Source organism: Marmota flaviventris, chromosome 6 (assembly GCF_047511675.1).
Source record: "Marmota flaviventris isolate mMarFla1 chromosome 6, mMarFla1.hap1, whole genome shotgun sequence".
Lineage (NCBI taxonomy): Eukaryota > Metazoa > Chordata > Mammalia > Rodentia > Sciuridae > Marmota > Marmota flaviventris.
In genome coordinates, this window is record NC_092503.1 from 54,346,130 (window position 1) to 54,358,355 (window position 12,226).

A 12,226-nucleotide genomic window follows, 5' to 3' on the forward strand; every position below is an offset into this window, starting at 1 on the left:
TATTTATACAGATTCTCCAAGTGGGGAGTGAAGACACACAAATGCATGCTTTATTTGCAGATTCTTTTGCTGCTTTGGGTCGTTTGGATAACATTACATTAGTGATGGTTTTCCACCCACAATATTTAGAAAGTTTCTTAAAAACTCAACACTATCTACTGCAAATGGATGGGCCATTACCCCTACATTATCGGCACTACATTGGAATAATGGTATGTAAAAATTAGGTGAAAAAACTTTTCTGCCTGCTTTTATTAATCTCTTTAAGAGATAGTTAATGCTTTAAACACGGGGATAAGTACTTATATTTTGACTTATGATAGGATTCCTATTAGGTAGTTTCTGGTTGTTTTTGTTTTTAAATAAGTATGGTCTCAAGTATAACAAAAATTATGCCATTTATTTATATGATACTGAAAGCTATTCTCACTTAAAGAAAAAAATAGAACACAAGATCTATTTTATTATTATATACAGTTATGATTGGCATAAGTGATGATAATCCTGTTTAGTTTGTAAATACTATTGTGTCATTTTATGGTTGACAACTTAATTGAAGTTTCTTATTATTTTGTGGTTCTGAAAGTTGACATATAGGTACAATTTTTACAGTTCAGATATTTTTATCAGATATTTTGTTCTTAGACTATTCTTGAGGTATTTTCTGTGGTGTATTTGAAATTTTTAAATGTTTATGTGAAAACATTTCTAGTTCATGGAAAGTTGTGAAACCATACTAATCAAAAACTTAATCCGGGCTTGGTGGTGCACGCCTATAATCTCAGTGGCTCCGGATGCTGAGGCAGGAGGATTGAGAGTTCAAAACCAGCCTCAGCAACTTTGAGGTGCTAAGCAACTCAATGAGACCCTGTCTCTAAATAAAATACAAAATAGGGCTAGGGATGTGGCTCAGTGGCTGAGTGTTCCTGAGTTCAATCCCCAATACTAAAAAAAAAAAAAATAGCTATTTTGCATGTTCTAAAGAAAATAGATTGGTACTAGTTCAAGGTTTTAACATTTGAGGCTGGGATGGTGGCTCAGCAGTAGAGCGCTCATTAAGCACATGCGAAGCCCTGGGTTCGATCCTCAGCACCACATAAAAATTAAAAAATAAAGGTATTGTTTCCAACTACTTCCAAAAAATTAAAAATGTTTTTAAAAAAAGGTTTTAACATCTGTAATTAGAGTACCTTTTCATTTTTCCTTAAGGCTGCAGCAAGACATCAGTGCTCCTACTTAGTGAACCTGCATGTAAATGATTTTCTTCATGTTGGTGGAGACCCCAAGTGGCTCAATGGTTTAGAAAATGCTCCTCAAAAACTACAGAATTTAGGAGAACTCAACAAAGTATTAGCCCACAGACCTTGGCTTATTACCAAAGAACACATTGAGGTATGTAGTGAAGTAATAAATCTTGAGCATCATTTATATATTTTTTTAAAGATTTTATTTTTCAGAGCAGTTTTAGTTTTCAGTAAAATTGCACAGGAGTTCTCATTTTCTACCTCCTTAACCCCCTCCCACAGACACACATTTTTCTCCTATTATTAACATCTAGGATTTATGTGATGCATTTTTTTTTTATTTGTTTGGTGCTGGGGATTGAACCCAGGGATACATAACACATCCCTAGCTTTTATTTTTTTCCCCTAATATTTTAGTTTCAGACAGGGTCTCATAAAGTTGCTTAGCGTCTTGCTACGTTGCTGAGGCTAGCTTTGAACTTGCAACCCTCCTGCCTCAGCCTCTTGAGCCACTAGGATTATAGGCATGAGTCACCATGCCCAGTGTGTGGTACATTTTTTGTGACTGATGAACCATCTGATATATTGTTATTAGCTAAAATCCATAGTTAACACTAGTCTAGTGTTCACTCTTGATGTTGAACACTTCTGTGGATTTTCACAAATGGATAATGTCATGATACCATTACTATATTATACAGAATAATAAATAGCATTGTCCTGTGCTGCTGCTATTCATCCTTTTCCCCTTCCCCTTGACATAATTAAAAATTTTAATCTTTTGATAAGAGTAGGAGTTACTGAAAATTGAAAGACATCTATAACAGTTATAGAATATGACATCAAAATATTTCAAACACGAACTGGGCATAATGGTGCATGCCTGTAATTCCAGCTACTCGGGAGTCTAAGGTAGGAATATCACAAATTCAGAGCCAGCCTGGGCAATTTAGGGAGACCCTATCTCAAAAAAATAAAAAGGATATAAAGAAAGCAAAAAACTTAACACCAAAAAACCAAATAACCCAATTAATAAATTGGCAAAGGAACTGAATAGACACATCACAGAAGAAGAAATATGAATGGTCAACAAATATATGAAAAAAATGTTCAACATCTCTAGCAATTGGAGAAATACAAATGAAAACTAATTGAGATTTCATGTTACCCCAGTCAGAATGGCAACAATCAGGAATACAAGTAATAATAAATGTTGGCAAGGATGTGGGAAAGGGTTCACTCATACATTGCTGATGGGACAGCAAATTGGTGCAACTACTTTGGAAAGCAGTATGGAGATTCCTTAGAAAACTTAGAATAGAACCACCATTTGACCCAGTGAGACTTAAAACAGCATACTACAGTGACACAACCACATCAATATTTAAAGCAGCTCAGTTCTCAACAGCTAAACTATGGAACCAACATAGGTGCCCTACAGCAGATGAATGGAAAAGAAAATTTAGTGTTTACACAATGGAATATTACTTGCCCATAAAAAAGAATGGCTTAATGACATTTGCCAGAAAATGAGTGGATCTGGAGACTATTATGCTAAGCTAAATAAGCCAATCCCAAAAAACCAAAGGTTGAATGTTCTCTCTCATATATGAATGCTAACACACAACAAGGTGGGGAGGGGAAAAATAGAAGTTTAATAGATTAAACAAAGGGGAATGAAGGAAAGGGAAGGAGGAAAGGAAAAGGAAATACAGTGGCATAACTTTCTGACATAACTTTCCTATGTACATATATGAATACACCACAGTAATCTCCACATCAAGTACAACCACAAGACTGAGATCCTAATTAGAATAAGATGTATTCCATATTTGTATAAATAAGTCAAATTATACTCTACTATCATCCATAACTAAAAACAAAAATTTTTTAAATAATAAAATTAAAAGGTGGAGATGTAGCTCAATGGTAAATCACCCCTGGGTTCAATCCTATGTACTATAGATAATAAGTAAGTAAATAAATAAATATAACTTGATGATTTAGGAATATTGAGAGTCTAGTTGTTCAAGCTGCTATCCTAAAAATTCTTTGAGAAGGCCTGATAATAAACAAAAAGATATTCATACAGTAGCTTCTATTCTAAGCTCAGATTTATTACATTTGAAGTAAAAACACAGTAATTCATTCATAATCCTACACTTAAAGTACAGCAACTTGAGCTGGGGTTGTAGCTCAGTGGTAGAGCACTTGTCTAGCATGTGTGAGGTTTATTTATTTAAAAATAAATATATTGTGTCCATCTACAACTTAAAAATTGAAAAAAGAAATATAGCAGTTACTTTTAAGCAAAATGCATTTGATTACCTTTTAAAGTCAGTATTTCAAAAAATCAAAATAATGATGAACATGTTACTAACAGACACATTAAGCTGTATTCATGGATACATTTTCATAAAAATTATCAAATCATGGGTTTTACATGTTTACTAGATTTCTTGTAATCCTGTTTTCAATAGATTAAATACTAAGGTGAACTATATATCTTCATCAATACCACACCCAGGTATAAAAATATGTCCTCTCTCTTTTTCCCCCAAGGGGCTTTTAAAAGCTGAAGAGCACAGTTGGTCTCTTGCGGAACTGGTCCATGCAGTTGTTCTTCTTACACACTATCATTCTCTTGCTTCATTCACATTTGGCTGTGGAATCAGTCCAGAAATTCATTGTGATGGTGGCCACACATTCAGACCTCCTTCTGTTAGTAACTATTGCATCTGTGACATTACAAATGGCAATCACAACGTGGATGAAATGCAGGTCAACTCAGCAGGAAATATTTCAGTAAGTGTCTATTATTTGTTATGAGATTGTAATAATACTAATAATCACTGTAATTGTTATTTTTATTTGGTTCCTTGGACAATCCATCCTGTTAAGTCTATAAAGATATTAGACCCCTATACTTATTCATTCATTAAGTATGAATTTATTTACTGCCTCCAAATGTCCACCACTAGTCAGAGCTCTAAGGGATATGTCAAAACTAAACACCTCTAGGAGATGACACTCAAATAATTTTAGTGTCAGAAGCCAATAGTTTTTACCTCTGTAGGGTCAGCTAATGTCAAACGGCTACAGCAGTGAGATGAGGGGAGGCCGAAAATAGTGTGGCCTGGTGGTGGAGATTTGCTAGTGCCAATCAGATCCCTTTCTTCCCTTTTCTGTAACAGAAACCAAATGGCTTTTTTAAATGTTCATCTTTTAGAAGATTTAATCATCTTTGATTTGGAAATTTCTCCCTTTAAAATTCCTTTTCATGTTTAGTTTTGCATAGATACAGAAGGTGGTATCCAATGAATATAAATTTGTTAAAATGCTTTCACCTCTATTCCTTCTCTTCTGTCATATTTTGCTTTCTTATTCCTTTGAAACAGAATGTTTAATTTTCTATAAGTAAATTTTAGTTCTTATATACAGTTGGTCAAAATTCTCTCTGCATTCTTTAGCAATAATTAAAAAGCAAGGTTTTACTTTATGCTTCAAAAGAGAAATCACAGAAGTAGCATCACAGTTATCTGAACCCACTGCACACATTTTCTCAGTTGTTTTATTCTTTTTAAAGAAATTTAGGTATGTTAAACTGCCTGTGATTTACATATTTGACTTTGGGAAAATTATCAAACTTCTCTGAGCCTCAGTTCTTTCATGTTTAAATAAAGGTAAAAAACAAATGTGAGGTTTAGATTAAATATCTCTAAGGAAGTAAAGTAGCTAGTAGAGAGTGCTTGGTATTTATCAGAGTGAAATTAGCACATGAAGGAATATAATTTTCCTAAGATTGATCACAGTTCTATTCTAATAAAGGTCCAAGACAGTCAGTTTCACTCTCCATTGAGCTACCTGAGTCCATGCTGTAGGTGTGTATATGGTCACTGACTGTTTATCACAGCTTGGAAGTTATAAGAGGATCCAAGAGAGAGTATTTCAGTTTCTAGGATGCTTGGCGTTGATTGTTGTCCTTCCTTATCAATAATTTAGTACAAGACTGAAGAAAAATGACTGTATTATTTCTAGTTATCTATTAAAAGCCATAATAGGTTAGAGTGAAAAAATAAAAGCTTTTATTTATCTAATAGATATGCTTCCCATTCCCAGGTTTTAAGTTGGATCCTTTTAAAAGGTATATAAGCTCATACTGATGGCACTTGACAATGAGCCCATATAGCTTGTTCTCCAAGTGCATTTGAGATATCTGATTCAGCTCTTCAGATACAAATAGTAAAAAGCAAATAAAAAGAAATTCTATATACATTATTAATATTTCAACATTAAAATGAATGCCATAATTTTTAAAAAAAATTTTTACCTCTATCAACAAATTAGTTAAGAAGCAAAAAGAAACAGACTTTGTTTCCTTTCCCTCTTGACAATTTGTCAAAAATTTTCCTTCCTGCCAGCTACAGTGGCACACATCTGTAATCCCAGAGACTCCAGGGGTAGGAGGTAGGAGAATCACAAGTCAGGCCAGTTTCAGCAATTGAGCAAGATGCCGTCTCAAAAAAAAGGTCTGGGGATGTAGCTCGGTGGTAAAGCTACCTTAGGTTCAGTCCCCAGTACTAAAAAATAAATAAGTCAGAATTGTTTTTCCTAAGAATACTTAAGGTTTGGGCTCTTTATCTTAGAGGAAAACTGGTAAAATAAGTAAATTAATACAATGAGAAGTAATGTGAATTGAGAGAGGTCTTAAAATATGTGTATGTGCTTGCGTGTGTATTTTAACTTCGAGTCATTCTATTAAGAAACCTAATCTTTTTTGGCCCTTTTTTGTTTGATTATTGACCTTAAGAATAATAATGGAAGTGTGTGTGCCAAAAGAGTTAGTATCATCACAGAGATACATCCACCATGGAATTACTAGAAAGGCTTAGTATAGGATATTTTGGTATAACTGGATCATATGAAGATATAAAGATAGTCTCTCGTAATATAGAATTGCCTTGACAGTCATTCTCCAACAAATATTTCTAGAGTTTCTACTGTATACCAGGTGTTGCATAGGCTCTGAATATACCAGTAAATTAAACAGGTAGGTCTATTAGCCTTATGACGGTTTGGTGTCAGCTTAATATGATTCTTGTAACTATCTACCTCCTGCCCCACAATCCCTAATTATTGTCACACAGCATTCTGCTCTTTCCTTCAAAGTACCAATCTTAACTTCTATCAACATGATACTGATCCAGAGCCTGATTCCCCCATGACCAAACCAATAGGTTGAAGCTAGGAAAAGAGTAAAAAAACAGGAGTTTTGGTTTTTGGTGGGATGGTGTTTTGTTGTTGTTTTGGGTTTTTTTGGTACTAAGGATTGAACCCAGGGGTGCTTAACCATTGAACCACATCCCTAGCCCTTTTTATTTTTTATTTTTAGACAGGGTCTCACTAAATTGCTTAGGGCCTTGCTAAGTTGCTGAGGCTGGCTTTGAAATTGCAGTTTTCCTGTCTCAGCCTTGTGAGCTGCTAGAATTATAGGCATGCGCCACCTTGCCCTGTAAAATAGGAGGTCTTAAGAACATTCCTGGCAAAAGAAATGAAATCATAAAGGGGGAAAGATTAATTTGTATTTGAAAATTGAGATTTGAGATTTTAAAACTTCTTTTATATCCATTCTGTAAAATATATATTCTGTAGATTTGATCTAGCTTTTATAGTAAAGATATAGTAGGGTTTAGAAATATAAATCTTGGCTACCCCTTATGGTTAGGACCCATCCAACTCCAGCCATGGGAGGACATGTTTCATTTTAATAGATACATTGTATACATAGAACAGTTATTATTTTAAAGATGATAGACATGTTGACAATATATGCAGTATACAGTTGATAGGAAACCACTTTAACATTTAACTGACTTAGCAAGTAGAAGTTAACTATAAAATATTCATTGTTTTAAATTGACAAGTAGTGTTAAATTTTCATTTTTACAGGAGTATAAATAGTAGGGATATTATTTTAAGAATGTATTTTCCTATATTTTGATGGTCTTTTGAAACAGACTTAATAAAATACATGAATTTCATTCTGTGTCTGATGTATACAATATCGTGTTCTCTTTTCAGGTAAGTGAATCCTTCTTTGAGGTTGAAGCCCTCATGGAAAAGATGAAGCAGTTACAGGAATGTAGAGACGAAGAAGAGGCCAGTCAGGAAGAGATGGCTTCACGATTTGAAATAGAGAAGAGAGAGAGCATGTGTGTCTTCTCCTCAGGTAAGAGCAACTACTACACAATATTGCAAACCCACCTTTTTTATTTAAAGAATTTAGGTTAGTTTTAAAACATCAATCCAAATATATTTTTGTCATTTTGGAGAGGATATTGCATATGTAGTCCTACTTAGAATTTTTAAAGCAGGCAACTTAAAAAAAATTTATAAGTGAAAAACAGCAGTATTTCTAACTTAGATCATCTGAAAAAGAATATGTCCAAAAACTGTCTCAAATATATTTGACAATCAAAGAGTGGGGGGAAAGAGTGTGTCTTTGTATAAAGGGAGGTTGGGTACTGGCTTGTTTTTCCTTGAGGGGATATTTTTGTTTCTATTTATGCCTAAAGGTGTAGAGTTGTGGTCATCATAAAATACTGTTTTGTTAAAACTAATCTCATCAACTCCTTAACATGATGATCATAAAAGAACTTAGGGGCAGTGCGGGAAGCATTATAAAAATGTCAACTTACAGGACCTTTAGTTTCATCATTTTCATCATACTGTATAGTGTTAATGTTTAATAAAAAATAGTCAAGTACTATATTTTAGAGCATAGCTTATCTTCATAGTCGTTATTATCACCTTAAAGATTATCCAAAACAGCATTCTACCTTGAACACATTTGGGGGAGGGGTGGATACCAGGGATTGAATCAAGGGGTGCTGAAACACTGCACCCTAGCCCTTTTTGAGATAGGGTCAAGTTGCTAAGGGCCTGGCCTAGTTGCTGAGGCTAGCTTTGAACTTATGATCTTCCTGTCTCAGCCTCCCAAGTCTGAACACATATTAAGGAGAACCTAAAGTCTATAAATTGGGATGGGGACACAGGGAAAGTGGGGTCTATTACAGAATAAAAGGCATGTAGAATTCAACTATGAATATTTACTTTATAATGGAGTATCTTCTTTTACTATATTCAGTTTACTGGTAAGTAAGGTACTTCTTTTTATTAAGATTTCATTTTGGTTGATATGGGTTACTCAGTGACATAGAACTGGTTTTCTTATTTTCACTTTTGTTATGGGAAAAATGAATTTCAAGTATCCTGTTTCTGAAAAGCTTTCCATGACTTTAAAAATCGTTTCAGATGATGAAGAAGTTACACCAGCAAGAGATGTCTCTCGTCACTTTGAGGATACTAGTTATGGCTATAAGGATTTCTCTAGACATGGGATGCATGTCCCAACATTTCGTGTCCAGGTAAAATTATAGCTTGTATGCATGTGAGTGGTTAGAAATATTTTAGCATGACTTAAAAGAAAAAGCAACCTAGATTTGAGAAGTATGCTAAGTGCCATGCAAGCAGTATCTCACGAACAACAGAAGCTATATCCTCAAGTTCCAGAATAAAAGTTGAGAATCATCAATTAGCAAATACTTATTCTGTACTCTAATTGTATAAGACTATTTCTAATTCATCAGTAGAGTCATATGTAGTTTAAGTGTATATCGTATAGTATTGCTTAAATATTTAGTTTACATAGGTAAATATTTAATTCATATGAGTTGATACAACTTTCCCAATTATCATTAGGGGCCAGTGTTAAATAATAGATATTTTGCCAGAATTATGAAAGAACTATTATTTTTTCATATTTGGTTAAAGGGAAAGGGACAAAACTTAGGCACAAAGAAGAGTTAAAGAATTTGTACTTGATAGTTAAACTGTGTCATGAAATATAATAGGTTAGAAATTGAAGAAATAATTTCAGGCTGAAAATTTTTGTGAAGGGAAATGAGCATTTGAAGGATTTGTGTGGCCAAAAAACAAGGGCAGCACTTAGTGGTAGAGTTCTCTCTTAGCATGCACAATGCCCTGGATTCAGTCCCCAGCACCAAAAAATAAAAATAAAAAAGCATTGTAATCAGAGAAGAATAGGAAAGAACTGAGCTTAGATTTCGGTATATAGAGTAAGGAAAGGAATCATAAGGAGACTGAACTACTGTGAGCTTCAGCAATAATTCAAACTTCTATATTAGTGATGTTAAAATTAATCAGGTATGCCTTAAATGCCAGAACAGTTTATAGTAGATTAAATGGGGGTTGTAGATTTTGACCAAAGTGATGGCATAATGTCAACATAGAATAGTAGGGGCTTACTAAGTTTTGTTTGAGGTAGAAATAAAGGCAAGGAGATTTTATGTAGGAAAACTAAGAGACTCAGTTAATAAAGCTAAAAGACTGAAGGTAGAGAAGGAATCAGTGATGGACATATTAAATTAGAAGTTCACAAAATTAGCCAGGCATGGTAGCACATGTCTGTAATCCCAGCTACCAAGAGATTGAGGCAGAAGGATCACAAATTTGAGGCCAGCCTGGACAACTTAGATCCTGTCTCAAAAAGGGCTGGGGATGTAGCTCAGTGATAGAGCACTTGCCTAGCTAGGTTTAATCCCCAGTGTTACAAAAGAAAGAAAGAAATTCCTAAACTTTGAAAACCATTTGGATGGCTGTAGTGATAAGAAATGAAAGAGAACTCTCAAGCTGGGCTGTGTCTGGGGCTCAGTGAAAAGTCAGAAAGAGAAAACTGGAAATCAGTGCCTGTGTGTAAGGGGACAAGTCTCCCTCAGTTCTTACCTTGCTAAGTTAGAAAACATAACCTCTTGCGTGTTATAGTATGGAATTGAAATCCTTGGACTGGAGTACAAGTGAAGCTCAGAGTGAGGGATGAAGGTAGTAGATTCCAGCTACCAGTGATCTCACAGAGCTGTATTTGGCCACATTTTAATTATTCATGTTAATTCTATTCCCTATGTTTAGGACTATTGCTGGGAAGACCATGGTTATTCATTGGTAAATCGCCTTTATCCAGATGTGGGACAGTTGATCGATGAAAAATTTCACATTGCTTACAATCTTACTTATAATACAATGGCAATGCACAAAGACGTTGATACCTCAATGCTTAGACGGGCTATTTGGAACTATATTCACTGCATGTTTGGAATACGGTTAGTCTGTTTTCTTGTGTTTATAAAGAGGTATTTCCCTCTAGGCTAAATTATTCAGGTTCTTAGAGCACACACAGGCACATATACTCAAGATCATCCCCTCGTCCGGTAATCTGTGCTTCAGGGAACCCCATTATTGCAGCTTAGTTTTTCCCCTCTCTTCTAGTGAGGCAAGGGGGAGAGTTCAGAGATATTGACAAGAATTAAATGACTGCTGCCTCCAAGAAAGGGGAAGGCAAACAAGTTGAACATAGATGAAAAGAGGCAGTTTGTCACTGAGCATCTTTGTCTTTCTGTGTCATCTTTTATCTTCTGCCACACTCATATTGTTACCTTCTGGCAACTCAGTACCTTTGTATTGCCCCTCCAGCTGTTCTCAAGTGCCTTCTGAAGAGTACCTGTTCCTGTAAAACTTCATCACAATGGAAAATTCACGTCCTCATTGTTAGGTTTTTAGCACATTGTGGTGTGTACAAAATGCAGCCATTATTTACTACCTTCCCTCACTCACACACTCCTTGCTGCATTGCTTTCTGGTTATTTTAGAAAAAAAAAAAAAAAAAAAAAAAAACAGCATTCTGTTGCTATTCATTTTATCAGTGATTCTGGTCAAAAACCTTTTACTTTATTTTAAACTACTTGGGCATTTAAGACACATATGATGAGTTTTAAACTAACTTCCACTAATCAGTGGCCAGATTTGACTTTGGTTTCCTGAATGGCTGTAGGACAGGCTTTGCCAAGAACTTTCTCCCTTTTCCACTGAAAACCCAATAGGCAAGTTCAGTACTTTTGTGATCTGGACTCCAAATAGGGAAAAGCAGACAGTAGTGCATGCAACCATCTTGCCTTAAAGTAAGCCAGCCTCTCCTAAATGTAGACACTGTGAGACCATATATAGACCACTCTTCCTGCTCCACCCACCCTCACTGCCTTTTTTCTCATCTAACCCCAGAAACTGCAGTTTTTATAAAATATAATTGTGCCAACATGGCCTAATTGATTAATTTTTAAAATTTCAGCAGTTTTTCTAAGCTGTGTTCTCAGAATTGGTTACCCGTAGTGTAATTACTTGTTCATGATTGTAAATATACCCTTTTCTTTGGACCCAGTGCTACAGTGTTAATATTCTTAAATTTTAGGAATGATTTGTTTGGGCAATAAGTTTTTCACTTTTTACCTTCATACTCACCAATTGACCCCCAAGTAAACATTGTAAAGCTATCTCATTTAAGGGAACTGCTGCCTGAAGAAAGAAGGGAAAATAATATACCATGTAGCTGGGCATGCTGGCTCACCCTGTAATCTCAGCTACTTCAGGGGCTGAGGCAGGAAATTGCAAGTTTGAGATCAGACTTGGCAACTTAGTGAGACTCTATCTCAAAAAAAATAAATGGAATTAAACTAAAGGGCTCTGTATGTAGCTCAGTAGTAAAGCATCCTTGTACCACACAAAATAAAGAATATAGCATTTATTTTCTGTAAAAAGAAAATAGACTATATGTTGAAAATATTGTTAACTCTTTTTTAACAGATATGATGACTATGACTATGGTGAAATTAACCAGCTGTTGGATCGTAGCTTTAAAGTTTATATCAAAACTGTTGTTTGCACTCCTGAAAAGGTTACCAAAAGAATGTATGATAGCTTCTGGAGGCAGTTCAAGCACTCTGAGAAGGTATGTGCCTGTTGTGGCTTATTACTCTGTAACTTATCAGTATTCTTACACTCTTTCACATAACCTAATAGCTCTCAAACCCTCTCCCTTGGTTCTACCAACTCAAAGAACAGCATTCTAGGAC

At 35.0% G+C, this 12,226-nt stretch overlaps 1 protein-coding gene across 2 annotated transcripts in view; it reads left to right on the top strand.

Moving 5' to 3' along the window:
* Nucleotides 1-12,226, top strand: part of Sesn1 (sestrin 1) — a 105,789-nt gene that overhangs the window by 91,587 nt on the left and 1,976 nt on the right. For both annotated transcript variants that reach the window (XM_027928305.3, XM_027928306.2), the window contains exons 3-9: nt 12-212; nt 1,210-1,392; nt 3,807-4,049; nt 7,326-7,473; nt 8,559-8,671; nt 10,233-10,423; nt 11,958-12,102. In XM_027928305.3, the coding sequence (XP_027784106.1) occupies nt 12-212; nt 1,210-1,392; nt 3,807-4,049; nt 7,326-7,473; nt 8,559-8,671; nt 10,233-10,423; nt 11,958-12,102 (1,224 nt within the window). The remainder of the gene's footprint in view (nt 1-11; nt 213-1,209; nt 1,393-3,806; nt 4,050-7,325; nt 7,474-8,558; nt 8,672-10,232; nt 10,424-11,957; nt 12,103-12,226) is intronic.